An 18,721-nucleotide genomic window follows, 5' to 3' on the forward strand; every position below is an offset into this window, starting at 1 on the left:
TATGTAGTATGAGTTGTTCTGAACTGGCCTGGTAATCCTCATACAAGGCTCTTACCATGGCACCAATTAAATCCTAGGTAAGTTTGGTTACTGTGAAACTCAATTTAGCTAACACAATAGAATCACATTTCTAACCAACTGGTCATCTTTAGCACATTGATTTGGCATTCACAAGATGAAAGTCCAGTCTTTCTGAATCACCATTTTTATTATCAGTGCTGGGGTTGCACAAAGAAAATGAGCTATTTTTAATTTTTTGTGATATTGTCAAAATCTGACTATTGATGTTTAAAAACACATTATTCAAAATAATTTGATGATGTTGATCAAACTTTATTTTAAAAACATTTGGCAAATTGTTACTGAATTTTGTAATTCTTTTTTATCGTAGGTATTCTTAAAAATAAAGTCGTGTATCCACCACCTTTAAAAGAAAAGAATCGGATAAATCAAATACATAATGAACTTTCTAACTGTAAAGCAACAGCTATATCTTCACGAACTTCCTCAGTAGGGTCCAGTGACGGGACCCGCACCGGCATGAGTGTCTTGATAAAGCAGCCGAGCAGGCCTCCATCACGAGACCAGTTAAATGGGATGACGCCTATACCCATGAATATTAGAACAGGCACAAGCACGGTCCATGGAGACACTTCTGATTCAGAGTGAGTATGCTGGGAAAAATGGAATACTTATCCTGAGTTAAAGGAAACAATACAGCTTGGATCCTACCACTGTACTACTTAAGGAGGTTTCCCTTGTTGAAATATTAATTGAACAAAAGATACCAAAATCATCACGTTCCTCAAACCCCATTTTTTCACCTAGAACATGGTCACGTAATTTATTTTGCCAGTCAATACCCATCATCTAGTCTCAGTATTCACTGTAATAATCTTTTTTATTTTTGTAAGTAAGTGTGACGTCACCATAGCCCTACCAGACCATAGGGCTGTTCTCCTATTAGATGCAGATGACTGGTGATAGTTTTAACCTGAGGGTCACCATGCCACAGGCAAGGGGAGAGGCTGCGAAGAAGGATCCTTCATGGTAACTCAAGCCAATATGGGAATTGAACCCTCCCTGCTGGCAACACTGCAAGGTGAACCAGCCATCCAGTGAACTGAGTTACACCAGATCTCATGAGGAGATTGCACCACACAGTTCCTGGTCAAGAAGGTGCATAGGCATCTACCATAAATGGGCTCTACTTAGTCTTCATTCTGGTAAGACACATTTTGGAAATGATATCATGAAACACAACCACTGTCACTTTTGGGAAAGCTGAACATTACTGAATTCTCCATCACAGTCTCCCATGTTTCCAAATATTGGCATTTTCCCTCAGAAAAAAAGTAGAGACTGCAGCAGGGAGAGATAAGAGAGAGAAAGTGAGTCTGAACTACAACAAATGAGCTGTTTACTTCCGACCCTGGTCATAACCAAAAGAAGCACTGAGTTGCAGTTCATAAAACAACAGCCTCTTAAAAGTGTCTCTCCTCAACCCTTCAGCATTCACTTTCCTCCTCGCTGTTTAATTATGCCACATCTCTCTTTGCACTGTCTTGGTTTTTGTCCTTATTTATACTTTAAAATATTGAATAAGTATTGAATGTTGTATTAGGCAACAAAATATTTAACTATTCCAGCATTTCATTTGTACTGAGCACTCACACTTGGGTGTAATTTATCCCATGCATGGTGAAAATTGTTCCAACATTTAAGAATATGCTCATATGGTATCACTTTGCTTTTGAGACTGCTTAAAGAGACAACATAACACTTCTATTATTAATTGAGCAATCTATTATCAAAGGAATATGTTGAGAATGGGCTAATATTGCACACAGAAATTTGAGGGCTTTTTTATGGTGGATTGCAATTAGAATATTAATTATACTCATCAAATTTAAAAATACTGCTGCTTCATCATAAATAAGTTCATGCACCAAATATTGTGTTTGACTGTACATTGGATGTGATCTTCGTGCAAAACGGTGACACCCATACAATAGCACTCTGTTAATATTCCAAAAATGTTTACCATAGTAATTAATCTTACTGTCTGTAGTTTTTCAATAATGCTGATGTCTTAGCAACACAACTGAATAACCCCATTAAACCAAGCACCCGAAGGGATTTTATTTGTTATATAATTTCCAAAGTACCATGAGATAACTGCCAAAATTGTACATGCCTCGAAGAGATGTATGACTAGACACGCCATAAAAACCTCACAGACATCACATTCCTAGAACTGAATGGTCTGAATACAAGATCAGAAAACACCCTCTAGCTTTACTCAAGTAGTAGCTGGTTTTAGATTGGTTGCTCAGCTTTTGTGTGCTTACTGCTGTTACTTTGTGTTATACTGTGAGGTGTAGATTCTCTTGGAGCAGCAACCTGTCCCCAAGCTTGCTCACTTTCAAAACAAGGAGATCTGCCTTTGATTTTTCCCTGTAAGGTACTAATCCTTCCTCATACACAATGCCTTCCCCATGTGATTTGCTTTTTTCAATTTTCTCCACCTTTTTATCCTACTCCTGAAGTTGGTGACTCACACTAAGGTACAGATTAATGAAGACGAATAACTGATTAATGTCAGCTTTCTGGCTAGTCCTTGCATGTGTGAGTCATGTCAGGGAATTTTGGCAGACCCTTCAGCTGAATGCAAAGTATCTCCCTTCTTTGTCTGTTTGAAGTAATGATCCCAGCTGCAGTGTGGTGAATCCCAGCAACTCCACTCTCTCCCAAATCATGCCCAAGTATTTACTGTTCAGAGTTAGTCCAAAACAGTGCGCATGGGCTGACTATTTTGTTCTTGAATGTGTCACAGTCATGCCAGTTCTGTCATTACCCGATTTACATGTTCACTTTCAAGCAAGGGTCAAGTCAGCAGGATGGGAACCCTGGCTAATCTTACTCTGCCATAGAAATTAAATGTATCAACCTAAACATAATCATCTTCGAAATAGCCAACTTGACACAGGCTGGGAATGAATTTGCTGATCGTCCGGTCTACTAGTTGCATATTTCATTACAACCTAACCCATTGTTAAACTGAGCAAATTGTTTCTAATAAACTGCAGTGTAAATTTACTGATGATATTTTAAAATTATTTTACTGTCTTTTCACATTAAATATACATTTTATGATTAACTACATTTGAAGTAATGGAACTATTATAGTAAATAGAGGTGTCCGACTTCTGTTTGGTGTTTGTTTAGAGAAAAAGGCCTGTTAGAGTCACAGAGCTGTTCAGCATGGAAACGGACCCTTCGGCCCAACTCATCCATACCGACCAGATATCCTAAATAAACCTTGTCCCATTTGCCAGCAGTTTGGCCCATATCCCTCTAAACCCTTCCTATTCATATGCCCAGCCAGATGTCTTTTAAATGTTGTCATTGTACCAGCCTCCACCACTTCCTCCGGCAGCTCATTCGATACGCGCACCACTCTCTCTGTGAAAAGGTTGCCCCTTAGGTCTCTTTTAACTTTTTCCCACCTCTCACCTTAAACCTATGCCCTCTAGTTTTGGACTGTCCTATCCCAAGCAAAAGACCTTAGCTATTCACCCCATCGATGCCTGTCATGATTTTATAAACCTGTATAAAGTCACCCTCAGCCTCTGACACAAGGAAATTAGCCCCACCCTTTTCAGCCTCTCCCTATAGCTGAAACCCTCCAACTCTAGCAACATCCTTGTAAATCTTTTCTGTCCCCTTTCAAGTCACAACATCCTTCCAACAGCAGGAAGGCCAGAATTCCAAAATTGGCCTAACCAGTGCCCTGTACAGCTGTGACATGGCCTCCCAACTCCTAGACTCAGCACCCTGATCAATAAAGGAAGTGTACCAAGTGCCACCTTCACTATCCTGTCTACCTGGGGCTCCGCCTTTGAGGAACTATGAATCTGCACCCCAAGACCCGTTATTAATGAGCACCAGAAAGCATTTTTTTCTGGTGAATTGATGTTGGAATATTAATTATTCTAATAATATTTAAAAATACCGTGCGTTCGTTGTAAATGTTAGCTCTGCTACTCAATTCCTTGGTGTCTCCATTCTTGCAGGGCTCCCTCTGCATCTTCATCCCTCTCTATCTCTGAAACCTCCTCTAGCCCCCAGTCCTCAAAAACACCCCCACTCAACTCGTTCTGGTCTCTTGAGTATCCCCAGTTTCAAATGCTTTAACAAAAAGTGAGAATTGCATCTTTAGTTCCCCAGCCCCAAATTCTGGAATATGCTCCTTTGACCTTCCCATTTACTTTCCCTGTTGAAGATGAATGCGCTTATTGTTCTCTGATTTATGGGACTCAGTGACATATTTCATTTTATAATTTTGGTACAAATCTCCAGGGACCATTTTGTTAACAGTAAAGGAGCTATGTAAGTATAAATTGTTAAGAATGTTAATTTGAAAGTGTGCCACTCGCATGAAAGCATTCAAATCTTTTACATCAATTAAACGGGACTAATTATTTATTCTGCAGAAGTCAGTAGACATATGCATTTTCACTGCAATTCCCCACTGAGTTTACCACTGGGTTATGGAAATTTGAAGCAAAACTAGTAACATTTGGTGATTTGTTTTTGTCACAAACATTTTGCATGCATGTTTCATTTGTGCAATGATGCAATGTATTTTGAGGCAACTTGTATAATTTTTTATATATTTTTATGAAAATACAAGAGATTTAAGAAATGTTTTCCTCAAACTGTTACTTTAATATAGTAGGATGAATGACTATGACTAATAGTATCACACCAGTATATGTTCACTAAGCCTTATTAATTTGGAGAGGAGACCATCTAGGTCTATATCTAATTGTGAAATCAAAATAGGTCCTGGAGAAATGCAGCAGGTTTCATTAGCATCTATGGAGAGAGAAGCAGAGTTAACATTTTGAGTTCTTCATAACTCTTCTGGTTTGTTTGTGCTGATGGTGCTACTTCACTGTCACTGAAGAAATGTTTGATAGGAATTGTTCAGCATCATTTAGAATTGTGTTCATGTTTTACATTCAGACTAAGTAACTGTAGTGACTTGTTAATCCTGAAAATAATCTTCTTGTGCTGATCTGTTCTGAACATTTCTATATCTTGAGCTCTTCATTCAAACAAAGTTGCCTCAAAACTGAATATATCATGCAAGTTGCATGCTACAGTAACTGTTAACATAAGAATTTTTGCAACTAAACCCTCTTTTTAATAATGATTTTACAATATAATTTATGATAATTACATAGAAATGCTAACAATGACTTCAGATATTTTAGCTGCAAATAATGATCAAACCATGCATGAAATGAGAATAATTTTAATTTTATCTTCAATTACTAAACTTAATTTGATACAAAAACAATTGCAAGTTTTAGTTTTGTCAAAGAAAGATCAGATTTTAATAAAAATTTATGAAGTCACATCATTCTAAAATCAGAGTGCAAAATTTTAAATCTGGAGTTGTACCAAAATACTTTAGAAAGTAATATAACAGTATTATTTGTCTTTATAAACTAACTTCACTGTTTCTCACTCTTGAAAATGAGATTGCAAAGCTTTAAATCTTCTTCCATATTTCAGCATTGTCGTTTGAAGCTGCATACTAATTCCAGTATAACCTTTCTCTTTAAACTCATCTGTTGCTGCTACATAACCATGATTCTGCATGTCTCCCCTTCCTTTTCTCATGTCCAGAGGAAGTAATGAAACCTCAATCTGACCCATCAGGAGATCAGAAGAATGATTCAACCCACAAGGATTCTTGCCATTGGTGATCCCTGTTCCAATGTACCTCAGACTTCATCACTGTTGTGTTGGTGTTGTCTACACGAGTAGGATTTTCTTCCAGTCTGTGTCTGCAAATGGGAATTAAGACCCAGGAAATGAAGAAGGTCATATCATTATGGAACTGGAAGGACAGGTATGTGCGGCTTTCAAGGACACATATTCAACTCGTGCCAAAATGCAGAACAGATAGGTGACCGCCGTGCAGTTCATCTGGATGTGGACAATTTTGACATATGGAGGAAATGGACAAATCCCAAGGTAAAACCTGAAGTGCTTCCACTGCCTCATGTTCAGTCCTCTGGGTAGAATTGCAGCCGGCCTGATGGAAAAGCACTATCCTTCTACAATGCCTCAATGATGAATAGTTGGTCTCTGTATTGGCAGTGCCAGTAAATTGGTTTGAACAAAATAAGTCTTGCATGTGAGTTGAACTGTTAGTCGCAAAGCTGTTAGTCACATTGAATTTAGGCTGTAAGTGTCCTTCCATCTCATCATTTGCCTTTTATGGTGGGAGGGTATAGTCTTAAAATGAATGCCTTTTGTACAACAAAATTCTAAGATGTATAGATGCTTTTATATATTTTTAAGTCAAAATTTCTGAAGAACTCATTTGTACATGCTTAATTTGTTTTGATTTTGTTAATTTGAGTACAAGAGGTTTGCAGAATAGGTAAATCTTCTGACTTTTATAAAGACTAGAAGATTGCACGATTTTACTTGAATTTGGTGTGTTTATATTGTAAAGTCAACATTTTTCTATTAAGAGAAAGTTGTAACAATTTATAAGAGAAATAGAACTTGAATATGTAACTTGTAAGACAAACTTATTGGAAAATTTAGGAATCCAACATGGCCTGTTTTTAGCTTAACTATGCACTTGAGCTTTTGTACTGAAACTTTCTGAAATTCACTTTTCATTCAAACACCCATGTTGGTCTCCCAGGAAAATGGGAAGGGACAAGACAGAGAGTTCACCAGAGTTGACCAGGAACTGTTTTTGCCAACCAATATTGCTTGTTATATTTGGATACCTGTGAATATTTGGCATTATTAATACTGATATTAATTATTTTAGATAAAACCTATTGGAACAGTTTGTTTGTATATCATGACTCACCTGCTGTAGTAAATTCTTCTACTTTTATTTCAGAAGTATTCTTTAAACTTTTAATACAATTTTGGCTCACTTTAAAGCAAGACCAGATGTTTTTAAATTTTATGATGAAAACTGGACTTTTTAAAAAAAACACAGATGTATGATATTTATTAACAAGCAAAACACTGGAAATACCGTACAGAGAAACATAATTGTAAAATAAAGAGATTTTGACTTTTTCCATCTGCCTGTTGACATTTCTGACTACTAGTCAGTGCTGCATGGGAAGTTTATAAACAGAAAATAATGCTGTAAAGAGATGCAGCAATACTGATGTATCAGGGTGCAGGTCAGTGAGTTCCATATAGCAGATTTTTGATACAATGAGAACTAATTAGTGTTGAGAGATTTTGAACTTTTGGAGAAAGGAAGTTGAGCTTTTGGCATACAATTGTCAAAGTACCATTGGCAGGTCTGCCCGGAAGATTTTCATATCAAGAAATGATGAATAAATTGATAAAGTTATGACTTTAACACATATTGGTATGAAAATCTTCAGTTTGGTTAAACTGCAAGTCTGTTTTCAAAGGACATTTGGCTCTAAGGCACAACTAATTAGTCAATTAATGGTTACTTGACAGCGTCTCAAATTTATAACATCTGTACAGATTGCAATTGAAACATTCAAAATACCTCATGATTTTCTTTTCCAGAATGAAGTACTTATTTCTACACACTATATGAGGAAACAAAAACATATTCTTTTGAGTTAAATGCATTCCATACTGGGCACGCACCATCACTGGTTGTTTCAGAGAGTATCTCATTGGTCTTTTGTCTTCTGTTCCTGAGATTCTCCCTGGTTAACACTGACCCAAATTCCTTTTACTCAAGCCAGCTGTAAGAATCCTATGCAGAATCACATTAGCTAATTACGGCCTCTCCGATCTTTATTTGTTGCATGTTGTGAGAAATACTCCAAAGGTTTGTCAGATGGTTCTAACCTGTGTAGTATTTGCATTCCTGCTAATTTTCCAAAATAGATTATTAATGAATAAAATATGGCAATGAAATGTTTAAATGAATTGGTTGGAAAAAAAATGCAAGTTTTATAAAAGAGCCCATTCCATATTTTGCCTTCCCAACAACTAACCAAAATGCCCTGGAAGTTTTATCTTATTCGACATTTGGAAGCATAAGATGATATTAACTCTGTTGTCTAGTTTACATATTTTCTTCCACCTAATTCTTTCCACTGGCCCAGAACAAATATCTGAGATTTACAGTCTTTAAAACGGTTTAATGCTCTCTTGCTTTCTAAGGTGATTTGGACATTCAAACTGACAGCAAGAGTAGGCCATTGGCCCCCTCAAGCCCATATCACCAGTTAAGATCTGATTCACAACCTGTCATTCCTGCCTACTGCTGACGACCTTTCACCCTTTTGCTTACCAAAAATCAGTTCACTTCTGCCTTAAATATTTAAAGGCTTTTCTTCCACAAACTTAACAGGAAGCATATTTCAAAGATTTTCAGCCGTTTGTGTGAAAACATCTCACCTCAACTCTGTTTTAAATAGGTGACCCCCTATCTATTAAACAGTGAACCCTAATTCTAGCTCCTCCTTTAATGAGAAATATTCACTCCACATCTACAGGCTGCACTTTATAGGGGACTAAAGCTTATTTTTATAAGAGAGTTAACAAATGTATATAGAAATTCCTTATTGTTAATTTTTGTCTTTCTGGTTAGGCTTCTCACACTCTAATCTTTTTCCCTGGATGTGAGTTTGCTCGCTGAGCTGGAAGGTTAGTTTTCAGGCGTTTCGTCACTATTCTAGGTAACATCATCAGTGAGCCTCCGATGAAGCGCTGGGGTTATGTCCTGCTTTCTATTTATCTGTTTAGGTTTCCTTGGGTTGGTGATGTCATTTCCTATGTTGGTGATGTCATTTCCTGTCCTTTTTCTCAGCGAGTGATAGATGGGCTCCAAATCAATGTGTTTGTTGATGGAGTTCCAGTTGGAATGCCATGCCTGTAGGAATTCTTGTGCGTATCTCTGTTTGGCTTGTCCTAGGATTGATGTGTTGTCCCAATCAAAGTGGTGCCCTTCCTCATCTGTATGTAAGGATACTAGTGATAGTGGGTCATGTCGTTTTGTGGCTAGTTCATGTATCCTGGTGGCTAGCTTTCTGCCTGTTTGTCCAATGTAGTGTTTGTCACAGTTTTTGCAAGGTAGTTTGTAGATGATGTTTGTTTAGCTTGTTGTCTGTATAGGGTCTTTTAAGTTCATTAGCTGCTGTTTCAATGTGTTGGTGGGTTTGTGGGCTACTCTGATGCCAAGAGGTATCATTGGGCATTCCAACTGGAACTGCATCAACAAACACATTGATTTGGAGCCCATCTACCATCCTCTGAGAAAAAGAACAGGAAATGACATCACCAACCCAAGGAAACCTAACCAGATAAATAGAAAGCGGGACATAACACCAGCGCTTCGTCGGAGGCTCACTGATGATGTTACCTAGAATGGTGACGAAACGTCTGAAAACTAACCTTCCAGCTCAGCGAGCAAACTCACATCCAGAACCTCAACCTGAGCTACAAATCTTCTCAAAACTGGTTAATCTTTTTCCCTTTTATTAATTTCTTGGTCATTCTTTGCTTTTAATATTCTAATTTTCTGATCTGCCACTTGTCTTTGCACCATTATTTGTTTCTTTTTCTTTTAGTTTAATACTACCTTTAATCTGTCCAGTCAACCTCCATCGGTGGGGGCATCTTTGGAATCCTTTTTACTTGTTAAAATTCTGTAAAACTTGTTAAAATACATCCATTCGGAGTAGTTTAAAATATCTTCCGATATGCCTGCCATTGCATTTCTATTGACCTGTTCTTCAGCCTAATTTGCCGATTCGTTTTAGCCAACTTTGCTTTCACTGTTGCATCACCATTCTGAGACGAACATGCAAGTATCAATATGAATTTAGCATTTGACTTGTTCTGTTATTTCATTTCAACTCATTGTTGCTATTCTCCCCTGATTTCATTGTTTCCTCATCCTCCTTCAAACTTCGGTTTCATTTACACTCCCATATCATGTTCATGGACACTCCCCTTACTAATCCATGGCGGCCTTGACCTTTAAAACACCCTTGACAGAATTTTTCCACTAGTCACTTGAACTGTACATTTAAATTCCCAAATGCCTAGCCTTGGACTTCCATCAGCCATGGTATTGCTGCAGCAAACAGAAACGAGGTGGGAATGGTGAGGGATAAAATATTCTCAGTCTAGGCTATAATAGGCACAGGGTAAAGGGAACCATCCAGAGCACTCTCTAAAAGGGTCTTTTCTTCCGTTGTTGAAACGCCAATCATCTATGTTTCATGCCTGAGGGTAGCAATGTAAATGAGTGTGGGTAATAATGTTGAAAATAAAAAATTGCAAACATAGAAGTTTTACCTGTATTCAGTTAATTCATAATTTGCTTGGTATATACTTATTTTCTCCTACTGGGAAATGTTCACTGGACTGGATCTCTTCTGGTCGTCAGTGAACAATAGACTGTGGGAACCTGCCAACATCCGTCAACCTTTCACTTTATCTGATAAGGACATTTATGAATGTTGGCTGCTCTTGCGGGATTTCTGAAACCATTCAAATGAAGGACGGTACATCATGAACAAAATTATTTCCAGCCCAAAAAATAAAGATGATGATGCGAACGATTCATTCAACTCCAATGTTCATATGAGTTTTCTGTGTATTTCGATTGTGACTGCGCAGCAGTGAAAGAAGTATATTTTGTTTACAACAGTAGGGAGCTACTTTTCCCTGTGAAATTTAAATCAAAATGATATTGGAGCCTTGATGAAGCAGTGTGCAGAGGTAATAAGCTGTGACATGTTAAACTTCTGTATCAGGTTTCTAGAGCCATTTATATGCCAGTCAACATGTTAACAAAAGCCTCTTCTGCATTCTTGTATTTCATATTGAAATCTTTGCGCAATTTGCCTAATCTTCTTTTGTGTTGGTGCACAAAGCTTACGTGGACCCACCTGTATATGACCTTTTTCTGTCTGAGAGCTATTACTACAGTAGATATTAACAAAGGTACCCGTCTATTAAAGATCTTTAGGGAGGTAATAGCTGGTTAAGAATGATTCAAGCTGCAGTTTTAAAAGCGTTGCTATGGTTTTGCTGTTATTTTATTGTGGTGAAAATGAAATCAAATTGAACCAAATAGCAAATCTTCTATCCTAATTGTACTGATGTATTTTTATAATTTTTATTCTTTCCACTTTGTTTGTTGTTTTTGCTCCTCCTTTTGTCTTCCCGTTAGTATCCTGAACTCTCTAGAAATACTGATTGTTCAATCTTGTAACAGGCTTTTGCCGGCAAAATTGCCAGGACGAACCTTTTGATTTTCCTGTTGCCTTGTGGGAAATGCAGGGCAAAAAAGGCCTGATTCAAAATAAGTGGTAGAAAATAATGGACTCCTGCTACACGTATTGGTCTTGGTCGATACTTGAACAATTATTCAACTTTATTCTTTGGAATTTAAAACAGATTATGCATTTACTTAATTAAATGTATTCCATACCCTGTGAAAATAGTGCTGATTGTAGTAAAGGAAACCTTTTCAAAGGTTTGAGACAGATCTGCATGACCTATCTTCACTTCATTTTCTAGAATGTAAATTACAAGTTTCTAATTTGTTCACGTCCTGATTTGTTATTCCACTTCAGCTCTGTTGTGAGATTTATGCCCACTTTGGTACACTTTATTGTTTATGGGATATTGTTTAAGCAACACTTATAATGCAAGGCTCCCAGAAACAGGTTAAGAAGTGCTCCTTTGGCTACTTTCCATTATTTGTAAAAGATGGCTTAAATAGGTCATTATCATTCTACACTCTGACAAACAAGCAGAAGACCATATCTCTGTCTCCTCCCCCCTGCCCCCAGTGTTCTGGATAGTGACTAGATTAAGATCAATTAGTTAAGTGGATATGATCCAAGGTGACAATGGACACGTTGCATCAGTCACATGAAAAAAGTCCTGTAATTGACGTGTTCCTTCCTGATTGTTTGCATCTAAATTAATTCCATCTTGGATTCTGTGGATCCTGTAAGTTATCTGAGCCTCGTATCTTTTGTAGAGGTGACTCACACTGCCTTATATTTACTCAGACAACTTAGAAAAAAAGTTGTAACTTGGAGATGCGCCAATACTGCCCTGTGATCTGAAAATGATACCTGGTTTGCTTTGCATATGTACTGCTCAGTCTCTCCCAATGCAGCACGAGCAAAAATACTGTGAGGCAAGGCCTGATACAAATGATAAATCTACAAAGAAATCATAAGACATTTGAGCAGTTGGCCATTGAGTCTGTTCTGCCCTTCAATGAGCTCATGCCTGATCTGATAATCCTCAACACCACTAACCTGCCTTTTCCCTTTAACCCTTGATTCCCTTACTGTTTAAAAATCTGTCCATCTTGACCTTGAATATACTTAACAATGCTTCCTCAACAGCTGTCTGCAGTAAAGGATTTCATAGATTTCGTCCCCTGTGAGAGAAGAAATTCCCTCTCATTTTTGAATAACTGGGTGACTCCTTACTTGAGATTGTGCCTGTAGTCCCAAACTCTCCCACAATGGAAACCTGAGCATCTAACCTGTCAAGCTCAGAGCGATCTTAAATTTCAATATGATCTCTCATTGTTCTAAATTCCAGTGAACACTGACCCAACCTACTCGACCTCTCTTCATAAGAAGATCCCCTGATACCCAGGATCAACCTAGTAACCTTTTCCAGTTTATCTTTCCTTAGATGCTGTTTAAAAGTACAAAGTGTACAGTTCAAAACTGTTCACAGCATTCGAGATGTGGTCTTTCTAGTCCCTTGTATAGTTTTAGTAGGAGTTCCCTATTTTTATATTTAATTCCATTTTAAATAGAAGGCAACGTATTATTTGCCTTCCCTATTACGTGTTGAACTTGCATGCTAGCCTTTTCTGATTTATGTCTGAGGTCTCCCAAATCCCTCTGTGCTGCAGCCTCTTCCATTTAAATTATATTCAGCTACTTTATTCCTCCTGCCAAAGTGTATAATAACATTTTCCACTATTATATTACATCTGCCAAATTTTGCCCACTCACTTAACATGTCTCTATCTCTCTATAGACTCTGTATCAACCTTATCATTTGCCTTCTCATCTGTTTTTATGTGTCATTTGCGAATTTGTCTATAATGTGTTGACTTCCCTTATCCACCCATGGATATATATTGCAAATAATTGTGGCTCCAGCACTGATCCTTGTGGTACTTGCTAAGTTATGGGTTGCCATTCTGAAAATGTCTTCTTTAGTCCAACGTTGTCTTCAAAAAGTTAGACAATCCTCTATCCATGCAAGTATACTATCCTCAAACACCCTGGAGCTCTTATTCAGCTGCCAAACATGTATTACTTTATCAAACACCTTTTGGAAGTGAATTACATCTACTGTTTCTATCTTCCTCAAAGAATTCTAATGAATTTATCAAGCATGATTTCCACTTCATGAAGTTGTGCAGACTCTGATATTATCTTCCATTAGTACTCACACAAAGTGTTTATTCAATTCTCTGGTTCCCCATTAAGGCTCCAGCCTCCACCTGTAAGGAGCTGTTCACTTTGGTCTCCATCTTCCTTTTTACCTATTTAAAGAAGCTGTTGCTGTCAATTTTGATATCGTTTGTTCATTTATCCTCAAATGTTTATTCTCTTACTCTTTAACATTTTTTGTTATCTTTTAAAATTTTTCACACTTCCAGATTAGCACTACTTGTTACCACATCATATTTTCTTTATCAATTTGATGCAATTCCTTAACTTTCTTGGTTACCTATGGTTGCTTTATTTTGTTTTTCCTTTGGATATCTTTGTTGTGAGTCATGAGCTTTTTTCTTAAATCTCTGACATTGTTCCTTAACTGTCTGTTCTGCTAAAGTCCTTTCCCAGTGTTGTCTGAACCCTTTAGGACCTGTCAGATTCTTCAACTAATAGGTTATAGATGAATTTGCTCAGGTATCCCACAATATCAGCATTGTCAAATTACTACAGACACAAGTTGGTACTGATGCAAATTGTCGCAACTTTATTAAGGAACAAGTAACAATAAGACTTTAATATTAACAATACCAGTCCTAATCCCACCCAGCCTCCTTTGTCATTACAATATTTCCCAGAGTCACTTGTAAATTTAGTCAAGTTCAGTCAATCTGTGCCTTTGCTACACGGGTCAATACTTTATGTCCAGAAAGTCCAGTTGATCCATCTGTAGGTATGCTCTGTTTTTCATACATTTTGGTATGGTTTGCACTGTGTCTAGTTTCTGGGTTTTCAAATTTCAGAGCTTTACTAGGCCAATGTGTCCCATACCCAGCATCCCATGCTGTTTGGCCAAGTCAGCAATCTACTTGTGTTTTAGCACTCATGAAATGCTACACCAGTCTGCTTCCTAATCCCCAATTCATTACCCTTACTTAGGTTTGGCACAGTTGTTTCAACCCAGGTTTCTTGCTCTCAAACTTAATGCTAAATTATCTTGTTCCCAGGAGGTTTGTTTTAACCATGAAATCATTTATTAAAATGCCTGATCCCTGGTGGGATCCACAACACATTGTTCCAGGACACTGCTTCACAATAAAGTGAGTACACAAAAAGACAGTTCTGAATGGACTCCTAATTCAAACATTGCATGATTGCAGAAGAATAAGATGTAAAGTAAAGTAAAGATGTGTCACACCACCATGGTGGTTCAATTTACTAAATGTTATTCAGTCACTCTTTAATGCTAAAGGAACAATTTTAATATTGTTGACTTGGTCACCACAGCCCTGCTGTTTGATAAAATCAATCCCATTCCTCAACCAGCATATTTTTCAGTGGCCACTGAAACTTGTTTGACAGTTTCAGAATCAGAAATAAGGTTAGAGTGTGTGCGCATTTACAATATTGCCTGAGCTTTGGAAAATACATAAGATTTGCAGGAAGCTGACCAAGGAGCAAATAATTTAGTTGTGATGTGAAGTAGTGCAAAAACATTTTAAAAATTGCTTTCATTGGGGAAAGTAGGTTTGGGTGGGAAAATGGTTCAGGTTTTCAATTTGCAGGTTGTTGGCAGTGTTTTGGAGTTATTTTTGAATTGCCTTTGACACGAGAGAAAAGATGTCAGTGTGACAGACAAATACTGTATTTACAGGTAAGCAAAGAAGTAAATCATAATTTTAAAATTACTTCATTTTATTATAATTGGTTACTTAAAATGTAAGAAAATGCACTTCATATGGTAAGATTTTAAACTGCAGAAATTGCTGTGCAGATTTTCAGAACATTAATGCTGGCAGTGTAAATGTAGAGAGCCAAACAAATTTGTAGTTCTTCATTAGACCTCAGTTGGAGTATTGTGCTTTAAGTACTTCAGTTTTAAGAAGGATATAAAATGATGGAAAAGCTAGGTTTGGGATGAGTCCACTGTTATGGGTACAATTATTCAGAGACCTGAGGAATCCGAAATTTTCTTTTACTAGATCAGCACTCCCTCTAAATCTAACAGGCCCAGCAATGAGAAATGAAAATTAAATCTGACAGAACGAAAGATTAATAACAAGGCAGAAAAGGAAAGTAAGACTGAGTTATTTCAAAGTGCCCTTCTCACCAAGGATTCCATCATTTGACACACAGACAGGAATACTGTACATGAATCAATAATTTTCATCAGTGGTTGGGTATTTTCCACCTCATGACCTATGACACTCAGTAAATAAGTTCACAAGAGGTAACTGGCATGGGATTGATGTTCCACGTACGTACAAAAGTGGGTTTTGCAAGGCACCTGCAGTCAATTTGACCCTTGTGTGGAAGTGTTCCAGTTAGATTTCCACCTCTTTGTATCAGAAGCACCAAATCTTTTCTTTTTCTCAAATTTAAAACAAAAATAATTGAGTGCGCCTTGAGTGAAGATGTGTGTGGATCATCCATGGCTGTGTTGGATCTCCCCCTCCTATTACTATTCTTGCTTTCAGCTGGCTGGGTGTTCATCAACAGTCCCAATGGATTCCGCAGGTCGCACACCAATGGATCCATCAAAGCTGTTGAAACACTTACCCAAATCTACAAACCCCAGCGTTGAATTCATTCAATCATTTACAACTTCCCTTCCCCGCCTGCCTCTACTAACCTGTACTTATTCCAGTCACCAAACATATTTGTACTCACTAATCTTCACTGGCTCCTCGTGCTGAGCAAGTCATTTAAAAATCCTTGACCTCATCTGCAAATTTCTCTAAAGACCTCAACTCCATCCCATCTTTGAACCATTCTCCAGTCTAATATCCTCGCTTTGCACCCCCTTCACTGTCCAGTTGTGCATTTTTCTTCTCTCCTTCTATTCCATCACTGTTACCAGAGATTGCAGTCCCTTAGCTATTGCACTCAAGAATTCTCTTCATACCCTTCCACCTGGCTAAATGCTTTTCTTTCAAAAATCTACTTAAAAGCTATCGTCACATGTCTAATATTCTTTTGTTCAATGAGTCTGGCTCTCATTTATGAAATTCCACAGCACTAAATGTGAAGTAGTGTAGACATAGCTGGTGTCATGAACAGACTACATTTTAAAACCAATAAAATCATCACAGCGCTAAACTGTCATCATTAGACACATCACCATAGAGGTTGACTAATTCCAAAAGACCTAATTTGTCCCAAGGATTGTTACCACCTTGACATTGCTTCAGCAATGAATCCGACTTTGGTAACTCATCAAATAGGAGATTGTGGGGACAAGCTCAAATTTTTACCAATACGTAGCTTCGACTAGTACCAAAAAAAAAGCAACTGCATATGCTATCTGTGCATTAAAGTATCAAGTGACAACACAACATACTTAACACCTTTCAACACACTGGAATCTCCCCAGGCACTTTAAAGGAGCCTTTTACAAAACAAAATATGACACCAAGCCACAAAAGGCAATACTGGGTCAGGGCTTGGTCAAAGACATAGGCTGTAAGGGATGTCTTAAAGGAGGAAAGTGAGGTGGAAAGGAACGGGGAGGGTATTCTGGAGTTTGGCATTGGAACATGCTAAAGTTATTTTTACAAATTAAACTTTGCAGGGATATCAAATTCCTTTTAGCAATTGCCATAGGTAAAATTGATTTAGAATAGATTTTTTTTGCATATACTATGGATAAAGTTTTGTTGATTTTTAACTGAATTTACCGAATCATTCAACAAAGCAAAGGATTATTCCAATCTGAAATTGTTACTGAAGTTTCAGAGATTTAAAATATGACTTGTACTGCTTTTTGGCAATCTTTCAGCCAACAAACGGCAAGTTGAGAGTTAAGGCATGTAAACAGTCTGCAATTGTTGAAGAGCCTTAAGAAATATGCAGAATGGAGACTGACAGACACAACGGTACAGCAATATTGAATATTGTTTGGCAGCAAAAGCAGTGACCGAGCAGCTGAACTTAACCAAATACTTAAGAACAGTGCTATCCCTAACAGTCTGAAAGAATAGCAGCAATAACAAAAAGGGAAGAAAGGATCATTTACATATAATTTTAATTGGAAATACTGTTCAGTTTTCAGCATTTTTTAAAAGGAAACTTTTTTGCCCATTCATTTTGGTTTGATCAATATAAAACTTCACAATTTGACTTGAACTAATTTATCCTGTTAGAATTCAAGATTCAAAGTAAGCATTGTGTGTTTGTTCAGTTTCTTGATAAATCAGTTCAACAATCTTTATTCATGTGTCCTGCAGGAATCCTGCATTTCAGTTTGGAACTTCTTTACCAGTGCTAAATGACCAGTTCTGATGAAATTATAAAATGTTGTTTTATCTTCCAGATATCTCAAGATAATAAGATGAACAAAAAATCCTTACTACAGCTTATTTTAATAGCAATGGATTAAATAAATATGTTCTGTGCAGAAAAAGCAATGCCTTAGAGCAGGTTTGGAAAGACAGGATTTGTCACGCAAATCATTTAAATATGGTTTGTTCATCATTTTATTTTTTTTCTGCGTCACATAGGAGGGAGACAGCAAAAATCACTAGCTTTGGTGATTACAACTAAAGATTTAGGGAAATGACATTTCACATTCATTTTGCTACAATGCTGTTTTTCTGAAAGGAAATAAAGCACTGTGCAAATGTTACTGAGTATTTAAATTATTGAATGACTTCATAGGTAAGATCATTTAGCAAACACGAGATTTCTATGGTGCTGACTACTTGTAAATAGCAATATGTAGCTAGCTTTCTTTGAAAATACTCTGAATTCAACCTATAAACTGTTTGGCCATTGGAAAACAGAAAAGAGAAATAAGTTCACTGATACAATGTAATAATATCATATTTGCTGGCACATATCTGACTGTGCTCACTGGTCTCTTAACATCCTATTCAATTATTTTTAATAGCTACTTAATTTTACACAAATCTGAAATGTACAACTCCACATATACAAAACTAATTTTCTCCAGGTGGAATTGCGTGCGGGTCCGAGTGACATAGGCTACTGCCAAATTTGAGGCATAATCTGGTGAGCAGTCCACTGAGACCAATCTCAATGTCAAGAGCATCTTGATGCATCTTTTATGCTTTTCTCAAGTGGTGTGGCAAGTTTCTTGTCAGGTAGCAACAAGACTCCTGATTAAAGAGGATTATTGCTTGTTAAATTCCTGGAAGACAGCCCAAATCACCTTATTAATATTCATATTTCTCCCTTTGAAAGTCAGAATCCAGAGCGGGCCAACTCAGCTTGTT

The 18,721-nt window shown here is 37.3% G+C and overlaps 2 protein-coding genes across 6 annotated transcripts in view; one reads left to right on the forward strand and one right to left on the reverse strand.

The window, feature by feature from the left end:
- celsr1a (cadherin EGF LAG seven-pass G-type receptor 1a) overlaps positions 1–7,108 on the forward strand; it is a 329,568-nt gene extending 322,460 nt beyond the window's left edge. For 3 of the 5 annotated variants that reach the window (XM_059654625.1, XM_048553753.2, XM_059654626.1), the window contains exons 35-36: positions 392–665; positions 4,363–4,586. In XM_059654625.1, the coding sequence (XP_059510608.1) occupies positions 392–665; positions 4,363–4,396 (308 nt within the window). In that variant the 3' untranslated portion in view covers positions 4,397–4,586. Of the gene's footprint in view, positions 1–391; positions 666–4,362; positions 4,587–5,700 lie in introns of those variants that run through there. The other 2 variants (XM_048553751.2, XM_048553752.2) reach the window with 2 other exon arrangements.
- trmu (tRNA 5-methylaminomethyl-2-thiouridylate methyltransferase) overlaps positions 1–18,721 on the reverse strand; it is a 66,234-nt gene that overhangs the window by 8,004 nt on the left and 39,509 nt on the right. The gene's annotated exons all lie outside the window — the stretch shown is intronic.

The sequence above is a fragment of the Stegostoma tigrinum genome, chromosome 25, assembly GCF_030684315.1.
Source record: "Stegostoma tigrinum isolate sSteTig4 chromosome 25, sSteTig4.hap1, whole genome shotgun sequence".
NCBI classification, from domain to species: Eukaryota; Metazoa; Chordata; class Chondrichthyes; order Orectolobiformes; family Stegostomatidae; genus Stegostoma; species Stegostoma tigrinum.